At 46.3% G+C, this 25,921-nt stretch overlaps 3 protein-coding genes across 3 annotated transcripts; all 3 read left to right on the top strand.

Moving 5' to 3' along the window:
* Positions 1-13,553: 13,553 nt before the first annotated feature.
* On the top strand, positions 13,554-19,368 carry LOC101769958 (protein RFT1 homolog). Its single transcript, XM_004957659.4, has 14 exons — positions 13,554-13,843; positions 13,966-14,051; positions 14,624-14,718; positions 15,331-15,479; positions 16,416-16,567; positions 16,758-16,876; positions 16,965-17,128; positions 17,223-17,294; positions 17,515-17,586; positions 17,775-17,912; positions 18,288-18,443; positions 18,540-18,592; positions 18,678-18,850; positions 18,933-19,368. Exons 1-14 carry the CDS (start codon positions 13,738-13,740, stop codon positions 19,000-19,002), a joined length of 1,605 nt encoding a protein of 534 aa, XP_004957716.1. The 5' UTR covers positions 13,554-13,737; the 3' UTR covers positions 19,003-19,368.
* A 2,986-nt stretch (positions 19,369-22,354) lies between these two features.
* On the top strand, positions 22,355-23,101 carry LOC105913807 (extensin). The gene has a single exon (XM_012843731.1). The coding sequence runs from the start codon at positions 22,355-22,357 to the stop codon at positions 23,099-23,101; it is 747 nt and encodes a 248-aa protein (XP_012699185.1).
* A 985-nt stretch (positions 23,102-24,086) lies between these two features.
* On the top strand, positions 24,087-24,869 carry LOC101771578 (proline-rich receptor-like protein kinase PERK14). The gene has a single exon (XM_004959624.1). The coding sequence runs from the start codon at positions 24,087-24,089 to the stop codon at positions 24,867-24,869; it is 783 nt and encodes a 260-aa protein (XP_004959681.1).
* Positions 24,870-25,921: the final 1,052 nt, after the last annotated feature.

The raw sequence follows: 25,921 nt of genomic DNA, 5'->3' as shown, positions 1-25,921 counted from the left end.
TTTTGTTTGTAAGCCTAGCCCGCGGGAGCCCAAGTAGCGGTATCTTTCAAGTTTTATATTCGAAAAGTTGTCTGTTATTTTTTATTACCAAATTTTAGATTGAAAAATATTAAATTAACGGCACGGCGGAGAAGAGGAGGAACGCGGCGGGGCAGATGATCGGCCTCGCCAGCGATCCCTCCGCGGCCGTGGAGACCGATGGCCGGGGGCGCAGCTCAGTGAACACGGCGGACGCCACCCTTGGTGACTTGCCACAGGCGGCCGCCGAGGAAGAGGCCGCCGGCGCCGACGACGAGGCGGCAGCCGAAGCTATGGGATTCCGCCTCTCCTGGACTTCCTCCCACCCCCTCGCCGCCGCTCTCGAAGAAACCAGTAAGTGCATACGCACCGCTGATGCATTGCGTACCAGATTTCCTCTGACTATGTGTCTCCCTCGGTCTCGATCCATCCCCTGACATCGATGGGCCAAATTTGTTTCTCTTGCAGCGCCGATAGGCCCCAAGCGCTTCACATACGGACCCGTGCCGTTCAGGGCTAAGAGCTTCGACATGGTGCAGGTCTTCTCCGTCGCCATCAAGGAGATCAAGCCGGAGCTTGGCTTCCATTGGCCGCTTCAGGTGTACGGTTTGGTCGCGGCACGGGACAATTCGGACTCGAGGCTTCGGAACATCATCTTCAGCCGTGACAGGAACCACTGCCAGATGCTAACTGCTGAGGTTAGTCTGCTAAATTAACTCAAGATACGCCTTTATTGGTCGATCATCTGCTGACTAATTTTTAGGCATGCTGTTCTGATGGTGGATATCTTGTACAGTGCCCGCAAAAGGAACATGCACTTGGTAGCACAAATCAGCAGTTCAACAAATCACTAGACTTTAGTAGTTCGAGTGATTTAGTTATCTGTGCCTCTTATTGTTAGTAGCACTTTGTAGATTGATGCATTTTGGCTTGCTGTCTCACCATTTGAACCAGGTAGGCACTATCACTTAAGTTGCATGTTTGAACAAAGGATGTTGGTATAATTCTCTTAAATCACTGTTTAAAATATGAATCATTTTCCTGTCTGGTGTGTCACCCAGGGTTTCTTTACTCTGTTTAGTTCAAGCATGCTGCAATGCAATATGTAAATGGATGGATTTGCTAAATTTTTTATCGTGTTCAATAACTCTGATTGTTCTTCAACAAAATGCTGTAATCTTGATAGTAACGTACGATCTTTATGTGACTAGATAGTTTTGAAGTGATGCCATTTACTTGAGTTTTGAACTTTGAAGTGCATAGAGTTGTATGATTGAGCCATGAGCCCATGACACACATGGATCTAACATAGCAAGTTGAGTAACATACACTCTGGCCCAATTTACGTGCAATTTAGCGACTGTGGGCATCGATGGTTTAATGTTTGTAACTTTTGTGGGTATCATGCCTGAGAAATATAATTCAAACTCCCTGATCAACCAGTGGTGGCCTCATGACACGGATGGTATCTTAGAGCAGGACCAAGTGCCATGTCAGCTCCATTTGCTATTGTAATTGTACTTGTGTTGCATCATTCATAAAATGCATGGGTCTAAAAGTTCAATCATCGAGCAAGGATGAAAGTAATCTTTTCTCCAACGTACTTTAATTTAGTTACCATGCGTATTCTGTGCAGCTAATCTTTTTGCAATAAGTAAATGATTTACTGAGATGCTAATCTTCTGTATCCCTCTTAGCTCCATCGAATTGTAACATGGATACTCTATGGATTAAGTCAGCATTACTGTGGTCCTTTACTTGAACAGATGTTCTACTTGGGTGATTGAATTTGAGAACTCAAACTTGGATCGTTCTTGATTCAAGGCTGAACGTATTATGATTTCTACAATGTACTTTAATTTTATTGACGAGCTTACTCTGGCTGGCTAATTTTGTAGCAATAAATAAATGTTTACTGAAGTTCTAATATTCAGTACGCACCCTCTTTGAACTCCCATTGAATTGTAGCATAAATATTATTTTGCTCTATAGATTCAGTTAGTGCTGTAGTCCTTTACTTGGACAGATGTTCCACTTGGGTGATTGGATTTGGGAACTCAAAACTGGATCCTATAAACTCGGTTACAAGCACTTACGCTACATGTTCACATATACTAGTTCACTACTTTTCTTTCTGTATTTTACATGATGCTGCATCATAGTTAGCATTTTCACTTTTTTCCCAACGCAACAGGCATGGTATATGAGTTTTAATGAAACTAGACGCATCTGCACGACTCATCCTTGGTGCTAACTGGGCCTAGCCGTGCAGTGGTAGCACATGGTCCTATCACCTTTGAGATAGAAGTAAAAGTCAAGGGTAATAAGGAGTCTGAAGACAATCTACTGAGCTCCCTGGTCATTGATTATAATTCTAATATTGGTTGGACTACATATGGTAAACTTCACAGAGAGATTGTCTCCAACAAAGCAAGCACGACAGAAGTCCTATTTGCTCAACTTGAAGATACAGTGGAGGCCACAGTTGATATCAAAGTTATTGATGGGTCATGGAGTAACTTTTGCCCACGTTTAATTGCTCGCACTAAAAGTTTCCCTGATGGTGACTTTGTGCTATTTGATCCTCGAGGAGACATGGTGGAAAGTGATGAAGGCATGATCCAACTTTCTCGATCAGTCGTCACGGTGGAATCAAATGGAGAGCTGGAACTTACTGCGGAGGCTCGAGAACATGGTAGCAGTATAATTGTTGTCAGCAAGACGATCATGTTTACTCCAAAAAGAATTGGTACAACCGATGAGAGTCTTGACCTTGGCTTCTGTAAGATGGACGTTTGTGTTTCTTGGTCACTCATCATACCATGCAACTAGTAGCTGTTGTAAGCGATAGCGCCTTGTGTTATTGTGTAATGTAGAGATATAATACTGCTCCCTGTAGTGTTCCTCTAAGCTTATATTTTGCTTGACAACTGCTACTTGGACTACTGAATCTTTGACGTCTCAATGCTGGGTTTTACCTAGAATTTGGCGCTTGTTTTCTGATGATGTCTGGAGTCTCTTGTTATATCTGTTCTTCATTTCCGCTACGAATCACACCGTCCTGCCTTTGTTTTCTGATGATCTGAAGTCTCTTGTTATATCTGCTCTTTATTTGCACTACGAATCACACCGTCCTGTTACAGCCTTTCTTTCTATATGCAACCGTACTTTGGTCGAGCAGAGTTGCAAAAGGAGGAAAATCACTTGCACTATTTTTTAATTGAAGCTTTTACTCGAAAACTTGTCAAAACTGTCGGTGCCTAGTTTTCATTTAGGTCAACAGCGAGGTCTGCGATTAACTCAAAAGCTATTTAACTTGAAATGAGGAGGAATAATCATCAAGCTTTTAAATTCCTTTACATTTCCAAATATTGGAGGAATGCTCTGATAGATGAAAATAATGTTCCTTATGCAACTAGGAGAGAACACACGAGCGGAACAACTCAGAACCGAAGAACTTTCAAATTTATAGTGTTTGAGGTGAAACTAGTATTCCCTCGTTTAGAGTAGGCAAATTAGTTTATTTTTGAACTAAATAAATCCTAAATATCGGATATTTATGGACGGAGGCTCGCTGACGTGATGGCGAAGGTTATGTGTGCGGGTGAAGCGATGAGGAGGGGCTGACCTGCGGCGGCGGCTCGGCTGTTTGATGGAGATCTGGGGAAGCGGGGTAACATTACTCACTGCACCGACAGCGATAAAAGAAACGAATCCGTGATGTGGAGTACCAGGACGGGCGTGGCGAGGCCCTCGTGTGCGGTATTTTCTCCGAGGCGATGAGAGCGAGATGGAGTCCAACGACGGATGTGGCGAGACCCCCGCGTGTTGTATTATCATGGTAGCGACTGCGAGGCAGCCTGCGAGAGGTCCGGATTCAGTGGTATCACTCTGTCAGGTAGAGTGTGGTGTCTGCAGCGGCACTTTGGCGGAGGGTCCCACATGGCGGTGACCTTCTCGGTTGGGTGTAGTCTGCTTCCCTCAAGTTCCCTGTCAACGTAGGGCCACACATGGAGATTTCGACGACTACATGAGGGTGAATGTTAGTAGGTGCCGCGAATGTTATAAAGACTCCGGTTCTGATGCTGCGGCGAGTGGAGTGGTGAAGCCGCGTTGACGTCCCAATCCAACCGACAAGGTGTGGCGGTTTGAGTTGAGTGGTTACCCACGTTGACGTCCCAATCCAACCGGACGACCCCTTTTTTGTTTTCTTTTTTTTTTCTTTTCCTGCCTATAGCCTCCCAGGGCTGTAGTCTTGTATTTTTTCAGCTATATCAATGAAACACGCGCTAGCTCTGGAAAGCCACGGTCCAATGAAAGATCGAAAGGAGAAAAAAACGACCTTTTGGCGTTATTTACCCGCCTGCCATCGGTAATGTTGCGAATCGTTACGTTTCTTTTTCCTCTTCCGCCTCCACATCCCGCGTCGGGTCGTGGTCCTCGTCACCCGCCGCCGTCCCCCCTCGTCCTCGTCGCCCGGCCCTTGTTCGTTGCCCGGCCCCACCTTATCCTCATCGCCCGGCCCCTGCTCGTCCTCGTCCAGCCACTCTCATCCTCGGAGAAGGTGGGTTGCCAAACGGATCCCAACTTTCAGAAAGCCAGAAACCAACATTCCAGGACAAGAAGCCAAAAGCCAGGTTTTGGAAAGCAAAAGATTAAACAAACAGGACCTTAGCACGGCAAGCATTGGCACCAACTAATTTTTTTTTTCCGAGGCCGCCACCAACTAAAGTTTCACCATGCAAAAATTTGCTTTGTTAGTAAGTATCGAATTTAGTAGAACACCCAACAACAATTTTTAACTAAATTTCTAATTAAACATATAGTAACAAAAATAATTCTCCTAGGATCCGCTGGCACGGTAAAAAACAATCTATATAAGAGGAGTTGTGTCAAAATGAAATAAAGCCACAGAATTTCATATTTCAAATAAAAAACTCCCCAAAAAAAGAAGCAGCAAGGCTACACTCGTAAGTTGTATTGTTACCCATTTAAACTGCAACCTAAATATAGTTCAAAATCGAACGTTCAAATCGCTTGAATTGCCAGATGCTTTATAAACACGCCAGGTGGTCTATTTAGATGGATAGTTCTAATTTAGTTTTCATACTCAAAGGGGTTGTTTGGATCTCCTGTTTTACAGAAACTAGTTTCCGTAAAACATGCTTTATCATAACCACCCGTAAAACCATGTTTGATCTCCTAACAAACTCTCGTCTAAGGAAAACCCGATTTTCACAAAACCAGAAAAAACGCGTATTAGTAAAAACAGCTTTGACTCGTTTTTGGCGGAACAGGTTTTCGATATCCACGATCTGGACGTCACTTTTTCGGCTTCTGCGCGGGAAACTACCTTTCTCCGTGACACTTTGGCGCGCAGCAAACATTGCTGCCTAGCATTATATAAGACCACATTTAGGTTTTACTGCGCCTTATTACTCAAACAAGATCGGAGAGGGTTGTTGGCCGCCGCCAGCTACCCGTCGAGTCGCCATCCTTTGTCTAGAGTCCCTTCAACAGTCAAGACCAATCCAGTTGAATAGCAATTGATCAAAGGTAATTTCTTCTCTCAACATTAATTAAATGTCGAGCAATAGGATCATCTTTGATTAGATAGTACATCTCTCTTGTTGCCTCCATATAGATCAAACACGATAACTTGTTTCATACTTGCTACATACATAATGCTATTATTACTATAATTAGTCTAGCTCGATCCTAGAACAAGCAAAGCCTTGTATCTATTCATGTATGCTCAACAGTATAAATACATAGTGAAGAAGCACTACAATCTACATTACAAAACAAAGATACAAAGATTTAAACAAACTGTCATGGGCATTTACTTGCGATCCATATATTTGCATTGTCCTTGTAAAAATACTATTTTAGAGATGGTGTGTATATTAATACGATCGACACTAGTGATCACCGATATTATATTGGTTCCTTTTAGAAAATATGGAGGGTTGTAATATTCCAAAAATTTGAAATATTAATATGCTTGTAATTTCAAAATTTCAAAACGCGTGGCAGGTTCCAGGAGCTTCCTCAGGGCGTAAAGACCAGCTTGCCCTTGCTGAGCCACCAACCCCGGCGAGCTGCACCGTCAGATGCGCCGCAAACTCTCCTGGCACCCTAGCTAACCCTAGGATCGACGCTGCCGGCATCTTTGCCCCTCCACCGCCTTCACCAAGCTATAAAATGGGACCTTGGGTGCTCCTCTCCGCATCTCCAAGTCTCGAGCTCCGCCCGTTCCTAGTTCCAGCAGGTTGAGGGTCGGGTGGTGAGGTTGTGTAGCGGGCCGAGGGTGGAGGAAGCAGCTCGGGTGGAGGAGAAGGAGAAGGAAGGCCGGAGGAGGAAGAGAGGAAAGGAGGAGGAGGGAAGCCTGAAGAGAAGAGGAGGGAGCCAGAAGCGGGAGGCGCCGTCCGCGGGAAGGAGGAGACACCGCCTGAAGCCGACGCCGCCTGAGAAGCCGCTGAAGCAGTTTTAGTTAGAAGCAGGTACATTCAGCTATCAAGAACTCAAATCTTGACAGACGGACACGGCTCCAAATCACACAATTTTTCAGCTTGGGAGTTTCATCGAGCAGTCGAGATTGAGTTTAATCTGAACTAGAACACGCACGCAAGCAAAGGCAGGAAGTGAGTGTTGGCTCGCTGGCGCAGACGTGCACCAGAGCAAAGTGCCGCACCCATTACGCCGAGCAACACTCTCAGGTCATTCTGCCATGCGCCCGCGTCCACCCTCGCTGCCGCTGCCAACGCCGGCGTACGCGAGCTGGAGCTAGCTGTGATGGGGACCACTCTTCCCTCCATGCACCGCCGCCGCTGTGGCCCGATTCGGACGCGAAGCGGTAAGCTCGTGTCCTCTTTTGACGGCAGGGGGAAGGCAGCGGACCAGGCCCAGCAGCGGCGTGGAGGCAGGTGCAGAAGGGAGGCGTGGGCGGGAAGAAGGGCAGCATCGGGTAGGAGGGAGAACGGTAGGTTGTGGGACCCACAGATGGTGACCCTCGAGAGATTTGGGGGCCGTGGAGGTGAATTTGGAGGACTCCTCAAAATAGGGGCTATAGTAGAGGGTTTGCTGGAGTTCGTTTTTTAACCAGCGACCTCAAATTTCAAGTAGGGGCTTGTTTAGAAGGTATGCTAGAGTTGCTCTATTACTTTTGATTCCTTCTCCCCCTTTATTCACAAATCATGTATACAACAACTTAGGATATCAATGAAATGTTCAGGCCGGCTTCTTGCTTGCCGTAGCCCCCTTTAAAAAAAAGATAATTGTGATCTAATTTTTGCAATTTACACCCTAGTTTGGATCGTGACTACAGTTTACCCTCTATTTATTAATCGCGATCAGATTGTTTTCAATTTACCCCCTATATCTTTACATATTACCCCTCCTGCCGGTCGCTCGCTCTCCTCTTCCCGCCGGCCGCCGCCCGTCCGTTCGCCAGCGGCCGCGCCTCATCCCCAATCTGAACGGTACCGCCACTCCAGAGTCAGTGCATCCCGATCCAGCGAGCGCCTTTTGGGAGGAGGCGTCCTGATCTCCGTCGAGGGCACCGGCAGAATCTTGGAAAGAATGGAAGCAGAGAGATCTTAACGGAAATTTCGGCCGCACCGGCGCGAATCCCGCACTTCGTTTGTGTGCACGGGTCGGGGTGGCACCACTTGAAAGGGAAGGACCCATCGTCACCGTCTCAAACCCTCCACCCGATCCACCCTGGTCCGGCCTAGTCAGCCTCTCCACCGGCGGCGTGTTGCCAGCCGTGCTCCACCGCTGAGCGGTGCCCGGTGCTGTGAGAGGTGCGCACGAGATGACCGCGTGCCGCGACTGCCTCAGATACCAGTCGGAAACCCCACGCCGCCGCGGGGGGCCTCACCTCCAGCCGGAGCACCTCCTCCCCGACGACTACGGCGGCGAGGAGGACCGCCTCGGCGCCCTTCCCGACGACCTTCTACTCGACGTCCTCGCCCGCCTCCGCTGCGCCCGCGCCGCCGCCCGCGCGGGCCTGCTCGCTCGCCGGTGGCGCGGCCTCTGGACGCGCCTCCCCGATCTCGTCTTCCACGACACCGCGCTCGAGCGGCCGCTCCTATCCGCGCTCGCGCGCGTCGCCGGCCCCGTGGCGTCCCTCGTCGTCATCCGCGAACACGACGGTCACATCTGGCCCGCACAGGCCCGCATCTCCTCGTCGCTCCGCGCTGCCGCCAGCAAAGTTTTCCCTCAAGGTCTGTTGGTCGGAGTCAGAGTTCGCCGCCGCGCGCGCGCCACCGCCATCGAGCTGCCCTGCTTCGACCGCACCACCGCCGTGGAGCTGCGCGTGTCTCGCGGCCGCTTCAAGCTGCCAGCGGCTGGAGGTTTTCCTGTGCTCGCGAACCTCTCCCTAGACTGCGGCCACATTGACCTCGGTGAACTGCTCCGCCGCTGCTCCCGCTTGCGCAAGCTTCTGATCTCCGATCGTCGGGACGGCTGGATAGCTGTCCACTCGCAGTCACTCGAGGAGCTAGATGTGCATGTGCATGACTTTGTGCAGCTTCGGCGCATCGACATCGTTGCTCCTGCGCTCAAGAAGCTGAGGTTTAATGCCGGTGCTGGCATCGACACAAGTGACTTCGGCTTGTCCTTCTCGGCGCCGGTGGTGGAGGAGGTCTCATGGCAGTGCTCGTGCCACTCCACAACTGATAGGTGCCCAAGCCTGACCTTGACGGCAGTGGCACGAGAGATCCTTGGGCAGAACTCAGAAGCAGCACGCCAGCAGCAGCGAAAGCGCATGTGAGCATCAGCTGCAGCACCGATCTCGTGTCCTGTCGCTGGACATATGCACCTACGTGCGTCTCCTCTCCTGCTCAAATTTGTTTTTTCTGGCAGATCCATTTCATATTCATACTCCATGGTCTCCAATTGTTGTGCAGGACTGGTACACCTGCAAAAATTTCCTCCTTGCTGGCTAAATCAAATGAATTTCATATTTATACTGCCTCCTTCCAAATTGTTGTGCAGGATTGGCATGGCGCAGCACAGAAATTTGGTAAAGAGATGTCTCGATTTTTATTTACCAACTTTTCTATTTTAGAGCTGGATATAAGGATAACAGGGCACGTTTGTGGCGATATGTTACTGCGCCTACTTGGGCTTTCTACCTCTATACAAAGGCTTAAATCGGTGACACTATCTGGCTCTGAGGTAATTGCTATTTCCGTAATTTGTCCGCTCAAAATTGTAGGTCATTTTAACTTTTTTTAGATTCGTAGATACTCCCTCCATTTTTATTTATTATTTATAAGACGCACAGACTTTGCAATCTTTGACCAATAATTTAATTATTTTTTATTTTTATAATGACTTTATATGGTTGGATTCGTAATCAATACACTTTACAATGATGATTAGTTTATAACTCTAAATAATATAATGTAAGATAAATGAATGATCAAAGTGTTATTTGGAAAACCATACCAAGTCATCCATACCTTATAAACATAGATGGAGGGAATATTATTATGCACCTAGACATACACTATATCTAGATGTATAATAATATTTATGAACCTAAAAAAGCTAAAACAACCTACAATTTGGAACGGAGGGAGTAGATTCTAGACGATTTTCTCTATCTTCCTTGGGATCGGTCCGTCAATGATACATTGCACTTCGATTTTCTTTTAGGTGTCTGAAGCGTGCACTGTAAGTTGCCACTGTGATGAGCCTAACAACTGGAGAAGTCAAAGTATCTCCTTGGCCGAGCTTAAGGAAGTGGAAATCCAAGGCTTCGAAGGAAAAGATAACGAAATTGATTTATTGGAAGTACTATTGAGATGTGGAACGATGCTTGAAAGAGTGACTATAAGATTGTCTAGCAAGATCTCACAAAGTGACAGGGGTACCTGAAAATTAGTAGCCTTTTAAAAGGATATCCTTTTGTGGAATGCAATGTTTCTCTTACATAAAGGAACGAATTTTGTACGTATGATTAGGCTACTCGTTGATGTAATAAGCAGATACAGTATGCAGTTTGCTTTGTATGTATCTTTGTTAAGTTTTCCCGTGTTTATTATTTTCTGAATATGTGTTGTTATAACTCTGTCTGAATTTCATAAGATTGGCACAGTGCCCACCTCATTTTCTTATGAGATGAGCCAACTCTGCAATGCAACATTTATGCTGATATGCACTCCATTCTTAAATGTTTTCATCAGATAACAGAAGTGGTTAAGTTATCTACTTGAGTCCATGACTGCATTGACAGCCATTTGCGGACTTGGCTAAAAATTCAGTAATTCATTGAGTGAATCAGCACCAATCACGCTGGTTCAGTTGTTTGAGGCCTGTAGGTTTTGATTACAATCTGGTACCTGCGATTGTTTGATGGGCATGCAAATGATGCAATTGAAATTATTGTGCGCTGTAGGCTGTAGCTTCCTGCTGGCGCTCCGGTGGCGCGGCCTCTGGACCCGCCTCCCCGAGCTCGTCTTCCACACCACCGCGCTCGACCCGCTCCTCGCCACGCTCGCCCAGGTCGCCGGCCCCGTGGCGTCCCTTGACATCGTCGTCGCCGAACACCGCCGCCACGTTAGGCCCGCGCCGGCCCCCATGTCCTCGTTGCTCCAGGCCGCCGCTGGGCTCTCGCCGGCAAAGTTTTTCCTCTGCTTCTGGACGGAGTTCGCCGCCGTCGAGCTGCCCTTGTTCGACCGCGCCACCTGCATAGAGCTGCGCGTGCGAGGCGGCCGCTTCACGCTGCCAGCGGCCGGAGATTTCCCCGTTCTTGAGAACCTATCCCTGGATTGCTGCCACATTGCCTTCGTTGATCTTTTCCCCCGATGCCCCCCGCCTGCGCAAGCTTTGGATCTGCAATCGAGGGCACGGCTGGGTGACGATCCACTCGCAGTCGCTTGAGGAGCTAGATGTTCATGCCCTCGTGCAGCTTCAGCGCATCGACATCGTGGCTCCTGCGCTCAAGAAGTTGAGGGTTAATGCCGGTTCTGGCATCAACAGAACTGGGTTCAGCTTGTCGTTCTCGGCGCCGGCGTTGGAAGAGTTCACATGGCAGCGCTCGTGCCACCCATCGACTGATAGGTTTTTTTGGCATGTCATGGTGCCTCGACTCCCTGAACCTACAGACACGACGAGTGATCCATGGGCAGAACCAGCTCGCTCGCAACAGGGAAGGTGCACCCGTGCAGCTGCAGCGCCGATCTCGTGTCCACGTCCTGTGGCTGTACATCCGCGCTTGTGTGAGTCTCCTGACCTGCTCAAATTTGATATCCTAGTCCTACCCTGATGACAAATCGATTTCATATTCGTATTGCATGATCTCAAATTGTTGCGAAGGACTGGTGCCCCTGCTCAGTTTTCCTCCTGTGCTGGCTAAATCAAACCAATTTCATATTTACACTGCCTCCTTCCAAATTGCTGTGCAGGATATGAGTGGTGCCGCGCAGAACTTTGGGCAAGAGATATCTCGATTTCTCTTCACCAAATTTTCTGTTTTGGAGCTGTATGTAAGGACAGGAGGGCATGTACTGTTTATGGTGACATGGTATTGCACCTACTTGGGCTTTGTACGAGAGTTTAAATTGACGACGCTGTCTACTAGCTCCCGGGTATGTTATTCCCTTTGTTCCTCTAACATGAACATTCAGCACAAGTTTTTCTATTACATGCTTGGGATTGGATCCCCAATAATACGTTGCTCTTCAATTTTCTTTTAGGTGTCCAAGGCGTGCACCGTAGCCTGCCTTTGTGGTCTACCTAAGAGCTGGAGAAGTCAAAGTATCTCCTTGGCTGAGCTTAAAGAAATAGAAATCCAAGGCTTTGAAGGAAAAGATCACGAAGTTGATTTATTAAAAGCCTATTACGATGTGCAACGATGCTTGAAAGAGTAACTCTAAGATTATCTAGCAAGGTCTCACATATTAGGGTTGCTTGTTGGTGTAAAAGATACAGATGCCGTTTGCTTTATCATGATACATGAAACCGAAAGTAATTCTATGTGTGTCTTTGTTATGTTTTCCCCACGTTTGTTAGTTTCTGAATTTGTGTTGCTATAACTCTATCTGAGGTGATTTTATAAGATAGGGGTGAATCTAGTGTAGTAGTGTCACACTATCACCATTAGATTTTCCATACCAGGTTGGCTGGTATGCTATTGTTGCTTTAGTCTAGTGCAATGTGTTATGCTTGTGCTTCAGTTGTCCTTTGCCACATAGCAGCCTCCTTTTTCTTATGAGATGAGCAGCCTCCTAACTGTGCCGTGCAACATTCGTGCTAAGCATAAGCACTCCACTCTTAAATGTTATTCATCAAACAAGAGAAATGGTTAATTACCTTCTTGAACGTGAATAAATGACTACTTTGAAGGGCATTTGGAGACTTGCTCAAAATTCAGTTCCGATCAGCATGGTATAGTTGCTTTAGGCCTGATTACTGTACAATTTAATTACAATCTGGTACATGAGATTGTTGTTTGACATGCAATAGAAAATACTATGTGCTTTAGTTTCTGGTTTTATAAATCAAAACTATTGCAGATTGGTTTATGGTTTGTTTCGTTAATTGCAAAGTTGATTTGTTGGTATTGTGGCAAAATTGTATCAATGCCATATGGTGAGCAAAGGAAGATATGAGGTTACTTATTTTCTTGGGGCCAAAGTGAGGTGTTATAAAAGGGTGTCGCTGAAGAATTATTTGAAACAACAATTGGTCATTGGAGCACTTTATGCACCAAAATATTTACAATAGTGACAGCTTAAAAAGTTTATAGTAGAAACCCGTGTACCAATATTCACCAAGACTATAAAATAATGAATTTCGCAGAGCATTTCTCCATCCATAGAAATACCTCCATAACTTTGTATGTCTTCCACGTAAAATTTTTCTGATCACATCTTACTTATAGCAGTTATAATCGTGTTGGGAGGTTAATTTCAAAGTCTACACACATCCAAATCGACCGCCCTAGATCTCTCACTCTACGGTTGGCTTCACGAGCAATATTGGAGCTGCTATTATAGGAGCATAAAAGCTAATCTTCAATTACCTGCTTCATAGTGGTTTGTAAAATCTATAATACTGTAATTTTGATGCAACAACATAATGATATTTGAAGCATGCACCTCGTTTATGGAAGTGCAAAATTTTCAATAGAAAAATATCAACCTTTATATAAAATTTTTATTTAAAATTATATATTTGACATAACTAATCAATATATTGGTGATCAATCTAATCCAGAGAGCGACTTAGGCCAGCAAAGGTCGAGGACAAAGTGTCACCCATTACCAAAAAAGGATAAAGGTTGTTAGGATTGAACGGATCCGATCGCATCACAATGGACAAGGCAGACTGACATGCATCGCCCCCAAATAATAAAGGTTGCTAGGATTGAATGGAGCGGATCACATTGCATCGTATATTGGCGATGGCCTATCACAAACCAACACGCATTGTCCCGAAAGGTAAAGGTTGTTAGCATTGAACGGATAGGAAGTTGTTAGCATTGAACGGACGGGATCGCGTAGCATATGGACTGAGCTCCGATAACAAACTGACATCGCCCGCGCTCCCGGGGTTTCTGCAGTCGCGTCCGGCTGCCCCCTCGCCGCCGCCCCCCGACTCTCCTGTCGCCGCTGGGCCCGCCCGAGCCCGACTCCTCCGCCCGGCGAAGCACCGGGGGGCCAGGCGCGGGGCACTCCCCTCTGCAACCGCCGAGAAGCCGGCGGGATGGATGATGCGGCGCTTCTCGCTGGAGCAGGGGTCCCCGCCGCCGCGGTGCCCCCTGCGGCTGTGGCCGGAGCCGCCGTGATGGGCGTCTTCAAGTACAATTTCGGTGGGTGCACCTCGGGCCATGCATGCCCCCTCTGCTCTGCTTTTCTTGATCGGTCGCCGGGTGGTTACTGACTGGTGGATGCTGGGATTTGGAGATCTAATGCTCGGTGTTCTTTGTGTCAGCTGCGCAGTTCCTCTCGAGGATTATCCCATTCGTGTTCAACATCTGGTTCGTGCGCCAGCTCGGCGCAGACGACGGCGCAGTGTCGGTATGGAACTCTCCTCTGCTCTGTTCGTCCTTTTATACCCACTGTAATGGGGTTACGATTTCCGTTGCCTCCGGAAGCAGTGCTTGCGTTTGGGGATCCTCGTGATGTGAAGTTATTTTTACAGTTTGATAGTGGAATTTCTTCTTCAGGTTTCAACCCACAGTGTTAGTTCTCATGTGGACCTTAGAATTTGGTGCACACGCTGTCTGAATTTCAGGCTCCCTTTGTGGCTGGGTAGGGGTAGCGTTTTATTCTCAAACATAGATTCTTTGGATTTTGTTGATGATCTAGTTCAGGAATGGATACATTGTAGTTTTGTCCTCATGGTGACTGTGTGGGGTCTATTAAAATTTAAAAATGGTTAGACATTATCATGATTTGCTTGGGTGGTTTAAGGTAAGCTATGCTGTTTTCTTCATGGAGTTACCAAGAATAACAATGATTCAAAACACCTAGAATGTCATGGCAACATACTCATTACTCAACCAATAGCTCTTCTATATTCATGGATGCTTCTGTTTATTTATATTACCTAATAGAAATATTCAATTATTTACTTGTTGTTTTGGCAGGCATTCGCATTGCAGCTTCCTCTATTTATGAACTGCATCTTATTTTTAAGCCGGGAGGGGTTTCGGCGTGCATGCTTGCGTAATGATTCCCAGAGGTATTAAGATGAATCTATATATGGAGTTCAGGAATCGATTTAGGCCCAATTGTGAGGCTCATCTATTTATGTTCAACTGTGTGGCATACCTATTTATTGTGATTAAGCAACAGTACGGTAATTATGCTTCAAGATGTTTCACTTGTCACAACCACTTAATACTAACGCAATACATAGTATGGACAAATTGGTATGGACATCAGATTGTTACTCCTATTTGATGTGATGCCTTTTCTATTGCTTATGTGAAACATTTGCACTCTGTTTGGAATCTAGATGGGGAGAGTATGAAAAAGAAAGCTCAAATGAATAATTCTCTTGTTTGTTAGTGTTATATAGGAGAGAAATGAATCTCTTGTTTGTTAGTGTTATTTAGGAGTGAAGAAAAACGGAAACTAGATAAAGCAATCATAGAAATTGAGCCCTTTGTCATTTTAGAAGTTTCAGAGAATGGTAAATGGAGAAAAGTGGATTGTGTTAAAAGGGATGCTAACATCATAATTTAAATAGGATCCAACAAAAAAATCCCTAGTTATATTTTAATCTTCACTACTCATTAAATCTTCTTTTTTTTATAGTATCTAAAATGGTAAGTTTATCTTTATGTTACAGTGATGTGTTGACGGATGAAGCGATACTAAAGGTAGCTTGGATGGTAGTTCCATTTGCCATTGTAATTACTTCTATTGGTAGCATATTTGTGCTAAGTGTAAAGAAATTGAAGCTATCTGACCCCTATGCGAAAGCTGTATTGATCATCGGTAAGTCATCTTGCATGCACTAAATTTATCTTATAAGCTGTTGTGTTCACCTTTTCTGTATTCATGCTAAGCATAATAATTGATCTTTGATATTCCTTTGAGAATAAAATCTCATGCCAATGAACCTGTTCCTTAGTTGTATCAACTGGGACAAATTAATAGGCTGAAGGCATAATCAGCATCTAGAATCTAATTGTTTGATGGTTCTATTAGCTCTGCACACTTGCTAGCAGAAGATAGATATTCTTTCAAGGAAATAATGGCTTTGATGTGCCTTCTTCCAGAGGTTGCAGCATGTCATGATAAGAGAGTGTAATATGGTAGCTGATGAACTTGCTAATTTCGCTAAGCATATGGTGCACCGTGTAGTCTGGAGGGACCAGACACTCATTTGTGTTAGGGAGCTACTCGGCTGTGGTTGTAATCACTCTACCAGTCTACCCCAAGCTCTCTTTCAAAACCAAAAAGAAAAAAGAAATATTTTTAGCTAAGCATCTCCTCCTAGATATATTTCAAGGGCTGGATCTCTGTCCTAGAGGCTAGAGGCCTTGCATCAAAGATTCCAGCACATTTTACGATTACCATCAAGATGCATCAAGGTTGTGGGGGATATGAATCACTTATTCAGTTAATGTAAAGTGAGATTAGTAGAAATCATTGAGCCGGCAGTTTAACGTTGCCCCAGCCTGTTTTCCTGCTTGTTCGACAGATCAAAAGAGGGAACCTGATACTGACTCCTACTTGTTAGCCATCTACTTAGACTTCTGCAGTGTCAGGAATTGATATGTGAAAAGGATTAAACATGCATGAAGCTCAAAAAGGTTTGAGGACAGATAGTGCATGAAAACCAATTGCCCTTTCACTTTACATGCTGTTACACCTTGTCTTCTTACACTTTCATATGTTAAGAGCTGACATATTTTTTTTAAATGGCAGGATTTGCTTGTATTCTAGAGTTACTGGCCGAACCATTGTATATTATTTCCCAGAAAAAGAAGTACTATAACATAAGAGTGTACGCTGAGCCGGCAGCTACACTCTTCCGTTGTTTAACAACTTTCATCCTTGTAAAAGGACATATTAAAGTGGTAATAGTCATGAGTCATTTACTTTATTGAATATCTATTGTATTTAGTTGCCTAATTTAATCTTGTTTTTTTAGTTAAAATTTAATGTTATTTTGAACTACCTTAAGCTCATCTTCGAAAAATAATGATTCTTTTCTTATTGTTTTCATTGATCAATACATCACTAAAATAATAATTTATTTTCTCGCAGCACAAGCTGGTTCTCATTTCTTTGTCCCAGGTTGTCTATGGGGCCTTCATTTTCTTTGGATATTGTTCATATTTTCTTATATTTACTGATATGAAAATTTATGATCTCCTTCCATTAAGGTTAGTCTCAATCTGTATTTGCATTTTTTTTATATCTTTAGGTTTGATTTCTCATGAGTCCAGCTTATTGATGCTAAATTATTGTCAGGTTATCGAACCTGATGGACTACGATAAACAGTTATTGCACATGTGCATGTTGTTTACAGGCCAGACTTTCAGGAAACTGATCCTCCAAGAAGGCGAGAAATTTGTCCTTGTGTCATTTGATACTCCATACAACCAGGCTGCATATGGTCTTGTGGATAAATTAGGCAAGTGTGCCCACAATATTCTTTTTCATTTACTTTTGTTTGCTAGAATTATAATGGATTGAACATATCTATTGATTTTATTTTCTTTTTTCAGGGAGTCTGGTTGTTCGGATAGTTTTCCTGCCATTTGAGGAGAGTTCATATACTACATTTGCCCGATTGGCAGGTTCTTTCTTGTACTCCTGAATTTTCATGAAGGCTATGTTATTATTTTACCTCTAGCATTTGGCCTTGCACTCACATTATTGGAATGGGCTATGATCTGGAGAAGGCCCTATATAAAGATTTGCCTACTAAGCATCTGGATGATATAAACAAAATTTACTGGGAGTCTACTATTATCATATCTTTTGCTTTATATTTACCTGTACGACCTTTATCCACAGGAGAAACTCCCCTAAATATATCCAATCTTGAAGGTTCTTTGCTTGGGGCTCTAAAGCTTATTATGCTAATAGGTACATATTTTGACACTGCTATGTTTGTATTTCCAGCATTAATCTACTCGCGCCCCTTACCTTGTGTAAGAATCAATCAATTGGATCGCTTGCGTTCTTTTTAAAAATGTTCTTTTAGTTATTGACTTCATTGTCCTTGTTTCCTTTGAGAACTCCACAATCAGTGAACTTATTCTCTAAATGTGCAGGTTTGGTGATCATTTCATTTGGTCCAAGTTATTCATATACCCTTCTAAAACTACTCTATGGGGACAGACACAGTGATAGAGAAGCCCCAGTTATTCTTCGTTACTATTGTTTTTATATCATCAGCTTAGCAATGAATGGTTTGTATTCATTACATCCACTTTATGATTATTTCATGTTTATATTATATATTGATAAAGTTAATTAATGATTGTATATTTCTTTTTTTTCACCGTCGTACAGTTGATAGTTGCCTTTACTTATGTTGAATCGTGTCTTAGTTTTAATGCATATAGCACAGTAGATAGACAAACAGTTTAATGACCTAGTTGGTCCTGCTCGATATGATAACTATTACTGGGTTACATAAATGTGATTACGAATGTGTAACTTAGTTTATTATATGCATTTATACAGTTGAGATCCGGGTGATCTTATCATAAATTATCATGGAATGCTAGTTCGTGGTTCCAGAGCAGATGAAATATGCTGATTATGTTCATCTGTGCTTTCAGGCACATCTGAAGCTTTTCTTCATGCTGTTGCAAATGAAAACCAGCTTAAGCAGTCAAATGATATGCTGCTTCTTTTCTCGGTGATTTACATAATTCTGAATGTTGTTCTGATTAAATCTGCTGGAGCTCTTGGGTTAATTGCTGCTAATTCCATCAGTATCCTTTGACTAATGACAACAGTATATCATTCTAATTTTTCTTGAATGCATTTTTCCTTGATCAACTTCATTTGGGCCTTGACTGTCTGTAAAGATATGTTGCTACGAATCACATATTCTGCAATGTTTATCAAAAACTATTTCAAGGTATAGTGTTGTTCATATTTCACATTGTGATCTCTCTACGTTCTCTTCTTTAACAGAAGTTAATACCAGATGACATTGTTTCCAGGGCTCATTCTCCTTCCGGCGCTGCGTGCCAGCAGGATGGGGCATTTTACTCATTTCTGCTGTAACCACAGTTTTCTCTGAGAGGGTGTTCTTGAACAGAACACGGTTTAAGCAGACCGTTCCCATTCACATAGCAATTGGCATCATGTGCCTGAGCATCTCGTCATTTGAGATGTAAGCACCAGATCAGCACAGAACTATATCGTTCGCTCTATTTTACCTGTGATAATCATTCTAACGTGCCCTGTTTGAACAGATACCGTGGCGAGAAGCAGTTCTTGAGGCAGATCTTTGGAACACTGAAGCATCATGACAAAAGTCAATAATTTTATACGGCTCTTCCCATAAGACGCACGCAGCACGTTTCATACACGTAGACTGTCTTGACATAAAGAGAACTGTAGTATAGTGGTTGTGTAAGTTGATGGTGCGTATTCAGCAGTTTGGTTTATAGACAACAGAGGAGGATTAGTCAGTGGGTTAGATAGGCAACATATCTTTATCTTTTCTTTAAATCAGTTAGGTCTATTCTTTTGCTAGGAAAGAAAGTTTGTAATATAGTCAACCAGACGGCTCAAACAGGTTTGAGGGAACGCAGAAATATATGCGCGCTCGCTGTAACTTTACCTGTGATAATTATTGTAACTCGTTTTGCACATTTCGGCCCCAAGTAATTAGTGATCTGGATCTCAGCAGGAGCCGAAGGACTCTTTGGTGCTGCTTCTGTAGGGCACCTGTTGTCGGCCACGCACTGACATGGGCCGTCTCTTTCTCGGTCCTGTGGCGCGTCAATTGCTTACAGTTCATAATTGGACCCGTTTTATTCATTTTCTTCTACCGTTCTGGTTGTTCTCGTTGTTTTTGTTCTGGTTTCAGTATTTGCATAGGTTTTGTACCAATGGCTGTTGGCTGATGTTTACTGCTTACTGCAACGACGGGACTGCTCTCTTGCTTCGAGCAAAGAAAAGAAAAGGTTCATCAAAAGCGTGTTTGCTAGGTGGACCGTTCACCGTTGGGCGTCCAAGCACTTTGCGTGGACATGGATTTGGTGTCACGCTGGTTCAAGCTGCCCTGCACGTGATATAGTCATGTAAAGGTAGCACGAGGAGAAAAAAGATGGGATATTTATCATTGAGCCATCGCTTACCGACCCGCAACATTTAGTTTGAGGTGACTTGGAACGTACTTTTATCGATGACTGTGGTGTCAATTCTTAAGCTTTGTCCCTGAACTGTAGATGTCGACTGAAGTTGTTCCTCAGCTCGAGGACAAAAGCTTATATCAATTTTTTTGATAAAAGGAAAAGAGATTTCAGTTCATCCTGAGAGAAGGACATCTTGTTTCATTTCCTAGAGGGGAAAAGTCAAATAGGCCAAGGAGGATGTTTGTTTGGATCTCACCCAAAAGTTAAAATAGGTTTATCAAATGCTAATTAATGGGTTAGACGAAGGAAACCATACGGTCTCAATTCAACCAACTTGCCCCGTCACGAAAAGTGGGCTACATTCATCCTACTTCCTTCCTCCTCCCTCTCGAGCTCACCCAAAACCGCGTCGCTCGGCCCGATCTACGAGTCAATCTGCTTAAATCCCACGCTAATGGGCTGGTGGCCTAGTCTATCAGCGAGGAATCCATCCGGGGCCTCGATTCGTTCTGGTTCTACTTGCCCCCAGCCCAGCAGCTGGAACCCATCCGACCCTCGATTCGTTCTGCTTGCTCCTCCCTCACGGAAACTGGCCCTTCCATCCTATGCTTCTTTCCGATCGGACTAGGCCGAAACCGCGTCTTTCGGCCCGATCTGCTAATCAAACCTCTGCCGCGCAATCCCCGAAACCAAACCTCTGCTCTCGCCTTCCTCCTCTGCTCGATCCGTCCATCCACGTCAGGATGATCACGCCCTCTCCGTCGCCGTCCCTGCGTCCGTCCAGCGCCCCCAGCTCGTCCGCCTCCGACACCACGGCCACCGTGGTCGCCGCGCGGGACAAGGAGATGCGTCCCGCGCCAAGGCCGACCACGGCGGGGAAGACCGTGCGACTCATCCGCCGGAGCCTCTTGCCGGAGATGGAGCGCCAGGCCCAGGCTGCCTTGCACGGATACTTGCTGCCGCTCGATTCTGTTTGAAGCGTTGCCTGTTTGTTCATGAGTAGTCTCTGTTTTTGTTGGATTAGCTCATGGATTTTGGATCGTGTCTCAAGTCTCAAGCGACCATGCGTTATCGGGGCAACAAAGTTCCCAGCATGGTTGGTGTAAATTCTCTTAACTTCTGATGATTTATATGTACTATATGTTCGAATGATTATTTGTAAACGTTCTTGCTGACATCATTAGCTGGTTAATTTGATTGAGCTCTTGTTATGTTCTTCTTGCTTCCCGATTATCTCAAACATGCGACTAGGCAGTTGGAGGTGTCGGTAGCACTTCCTTTTGATCACCTAAGTTGAGTCGTGCTGCTGCTGCAGGCAGTCAGGAATCAGTCATTTTCTCAGTTTGCTGAAAGTATCTGAAATTATTCAATTAGCAAGCCATCTCTCAAATATTTCGGCTATTTGATCCAATACTTCCGCCCTTGCCAAGGGAAAGAGCTGGTTACTGCTGTGGAATTGTTGGTACTATACCCCAATTTTTTCTTTTTTTGAAGTAAATTGCTGTACCCCAATTAACAACATGGTGTTTTTGCTATTTCCGCATAAAAACACATCCGCCTTTAGTTGTGTGATTCTGAGATTCAGAGAAGAGTAAATTCCACTGGCTGATAGCAATGTGATCACGATCTCTCTCTGTTCAAATTACCCACATCCCCTTCTTGCTTTTGCAAATGGATCCCATTTTTAACATATACAGAATTTGTTTGGTCAATTTTCTCCCCTTCTTGCTGATCATAGTCACCTCAAATATTGTTATGTCATTTTTGCATTGGGCGGTGGGAGGTACGCTGGGGATTTAGCATGTGCTGAGCTTCTGCCTGCTGCTACTATTGACCAAGCACTAGTTAGTAGTTACCGCTTCAGTCGATAGATCAAACTGCTATCACTATTTTAGATCAATCAAGACTCAAGAGTTGGCTACTGCTGTTAAATTGTTGTCGCAGGTACCGTGCGCAGACCCACAAGGCCACAATCAGATATGCTTTGCTATTTGTTCATAGAGACGCGTCAGCTTTTCCTGTGTGATCCTGAAGTTAAGAGAAGAATAAATATTTCCACTGAAAAAAGGGGTTCAAACAACCGGGGAGAAGATCTCAAGAACCCCCGGTTCAAATTGTAGGTAGGCGGGCTAAATTAGGCCTAGTGCCAGCGAGATGTCTCAGATGGACCCCCCAGCCCAACAGCTGAAGCCATCGGGCCTTAATCGATTTTACTGGCTCATCCATCCAGTTGGACCCATCCTACTTCGGATCGGACTACAGCCTAGCCGAACGCCCTGGAAAACCATCCAGCCTTAATTCGATCAACTTGACCGTCACGGAAAGTAGCCCATCCATCCTACTTCGGATCGGACTCGACCAAAACCGCGTCGCTCGGCCCGGTCTGCGAAATCACCTGCTTAAATCCTACACGCTCCCCTCGCGCGCAATCCCCACACCCAACCTCTGCCCTCTCTCGCCTTCCTCCTCTGCTCGATCCCATCCATCCACCCTCTGCGCCCTTGCCTCCCTCGCACCCGCGCTTCTTCGATCCAATGGTGATGCCGCATCGCCCCTCCTCCTCCGGCATGCAGAACATCCGCCGGGAGCTCCAGCGCCGGAGGCCCAAGCCCTTGGCGCCCAAGAGCTCGGTCGCCATGAAGTCCTCCGCGCCGCCGCCGCCGTGTGAGAGTCCTCGCTACACGAGCCGGGAACCACGCCCTCGTCCCCCGAGCGAGAAGATCCCGTCGTCGTTCGCCGCCCAGTCCCGATGCCGCGCCGGCACCGACGCGCCGCAGCCTCGGCCACACGCTTCGCGGTGCCCACCCGTCGCCTCTCGCCCGACGCCGCCGTCTTGGTCCGCCGTCTCTTCGGCTCCCGGCGCCGCCGCGCATCTGAGGCCCGGCACGGCGGTAGGTGTCCGCACGAGGACCACGACGCTCAAGACGGGGGAGGCTCTCGTGCTCTGGCTCAAAGCGATGGTCGTGTCGCCCACCCAGGAAGGCTACGAGATCGTCTACGACGGCAACTGGCCGCCCAGCGACCCCTACGGCACCGTCCACGTCCCGCGCCGACACGTCCGGATGATGAACCCGTCGCCGACGACCCCTCCGCCACCTCCGTCCTTCGCCGCCATCCCGTGCGCCTCGGCCACCACCGCCGCCGTGCCCGCCGCGCAGAAGAAAGAGACGCAGCCCGCGCCGAGGCCGACCAGGGCGGGGAAGAGCCTGCGCCTCATCCGCCGCAGCCTCTTGCCGGAGATGGAGCGCCAGGCCCGGGCTGACTCGCATGGATACTACTAGCTGCTGCTTGATTCTGCTGGATGCGTTGCTTGTTGGTTCAGTTCATGAATAGTCTCTGTTTTTGTTTGATTAGTTCATGAATTTATTTCAAGTCTGTAGCGATCACGTGTTATTGGCTGAAGAAAATTGCCAACATGGTCTGTGTAAATCATTTCCTTGTGGAGATTCATATGTATGTCGACGATCCTTTGTAAACATTCCGCTGAAACTGAAATCATTAGCCGCTTAATCTGTTCGAGCCATTATCATCACAGTTATCTCAAATATCACTATCATGTGATGTATTTATGATGCTTTTTTGTGGTAAGCTTAGTTGATATCAACTAGATTGATAGATTTGCTTTTTTTCTGAAATCGAATTGTGCCGCAATCAGTTAATCGTGTCTGCAATATTACTGCTGCCTGATCCAATACTTCAGCTCTCGCCAGGAGAAAAAGACAGCCTCAGCCAACTTTCACCGTGCATTGTGAAATTCAGAGAAGAATATTCTGTCTGCTACTGTCTACTTTCACCGTGCATCGTGAAATTGAGAGAAGAATAACTTCTACTGTCTGCTACTGCCACCTTCTGATCGGGCCCAGCATTTGACCCAAGTTCAACAGTTTTCTTACATGAGTAAACTGCAAGCCAAATTGGTAGGCTGGGGGAATGTTGATCTCAAGAACACTGAAACGGGGATGCAGCCAAATTGGTAGGCTAATTGGGCTAGTGGCCTAAATTACTTCCAGCCCAACAGCTGGGAACCATCCGGCCCCAATCCACTATACTTGCCCCTCACGGCAGGCAACTGGCCTACTTCCGATCGGACTCGGCCGAAACCGCGTCTTTCGGCCCGATCTGCTAATCAAACCTCCGCCGCGCCATCCCCAAACCAAACCTCTCTGCTCTGCTCATCCTCTGCTCGATTCCACAGCCCTGCGCTCTCATCTTCCTCCCACCGCCTCCGATTGTCCACCCCCCTGCCCCCCGCTCCTCTCCGATCCCATGGTGATGCCGCATCGCTCCTCCTCCTCCGGCATGCAGAGCATCCGCCGGGAGCTCCAGCGCAGGAGGCCCAAGCACTTGGCGCCCAAGAGCTCGGTCGCCATGAAGCCCTCCGCGCCGCCGCCTCCGCGTGAGAGTGCTCGCTGCACGGGCCGGGAGCCACGCCCTCTTCCACCACGCCTGGAGGTTTCATCGTCCACCGCCTCAAAGTCCCCACCAGGCTCCGCCGCCACCCACGCGCCGCGGCCTCGCCGTCGCTCTTCGCCGCGCCCCACCGTCTTCTCTCCCTCCACGCCGCTGCCGGCGTCTTGCGCCCCATCCTCGGGCGGTTCCGCGTGCCTGTCCACCCTCGGCGCCGACGAGCATCTGAGGCCCGGGACGGAGGTTGGTGTCCGCACGAGGACCACGACGCTAAAGACCGGGGAGGCTCTCGTGCTCTGGCTCCGAGCGATGATCGTGTCCCCCATCCACGGAGGATACGAGGTCGTCTACGACGGAAACTGGCCGCCCGGCGATCCCTACGGCACCGTCCAGGTCCCGCGCCGACACATCAGGATGGTCAAGCCCTCGCCGCCGCCCACGACTCCGCCGCCGTCCCTGCCTCCGTTCAGCGCCACCAGCCCGAGCGCCTCCGCCACCACCGCCACCGTGGCCGCCGCGCGGAAGAAGGAGATGCGTCCCCAGCCGAGGCCGACCACGGCGGGGAAGAGCCTGCGCCTCATCCGCCGCGGCCTCTTGCCGGAGATGGAACGCCAGGCCCGGGCTGACTTGCATGGATACTAGCTGCTGCTTGCTTGATTCCGCTGGACGCCTTGCTTGTTGCCTTGTTGGTTCATGAACAGTCTGATTTTGTTTGATTAGTTCATGAATTATCTCGAGTCTGAAGCGATCGTGTGTTAACTGTCAGGAGAAAATTGCTACCATGGTGTAGAACTGTAGATCCTTTTCTTTTTGGTGATTCTTATGTATGATCGAATTGATCAATCAGATTTATGTGTATGTAACATCCAAAACATGTGAGCTGCACCTTTTAGCATTGGTTAGTGCTTTTTTTTATTACCTTAATATAAGTGGTTCTGTTTTGCTGCTTATTTCTTGCAATCAATCAGAGTTGAACGTAGTTCATGTCTTAATTAAGGAACCTGTCATTATCACAGTTCGCTTGAAATATATGAGTTCATGGCTACTGTTGCAGCTCAGGTTACCAACCTCTGATCGTATAATCAGACGAGGAGGTCAAGCCCAACCAATCTGTAAGCTTTGCCATACCAGAGAAGAATCCATACTGCACATGATCGTATAAATGTTCCTATGCAACTGAACTCTGGCAGAAGATTGCACAGTGGAGCAATTTCACACTCCCTGCAAATGGCCATCGAACAACTGCAAACTGGTGGGCTTCTATGGTTCAGGCAGGGTGATCTTCCAGGGAACTGCACTTACAGGTACTCATCTACACACGCCTGGAACCTATGGAAGCAACGCTGCCGTCGGGTCTTCGACAATAAAGCACTGAACTCAGGACAGCTACTTAACATCATCAAATCAAACAGGACATCATCGCCTATCGGGTTGCTAACATCGATTCAGTTTCCCCCAACATCAATAAACAGACGACCTTAAAAAAACAATAAACAGACTCAAATTTGATATTCTCCTGGCTGCTATTACGTGTACTTTCTGAATGCATACGCCGGTGTACTTTGCTTGCTAATATGTATTGTACCCTTCCGAAGCCAAAAGGTTCTTTTAATGTTCTGTTAAAAAAAAGTCGTTCAATACGTGCTCAACTCAAGAATGGATCGTGACTTTTTTTATAAGCTGATGAAAAAAAG

This window comes from Setaria italica, chromosome II (assembly GCF_000263155.2).
Source record: "Setaria italica strain Yugu1 chromosome II, Setaria_italica_v2.0, whole genome shotgun sequence".
Classification (NCBI taxonomy): Eukaryota; Viridiplantae; Streptophyta; class Magnoliopsida; order Poales; family Poaceae; genus Setaria; species Setaria italica.
This window is presented reverse-complemented; position numbering and strand designations above follow the sequence as displayed.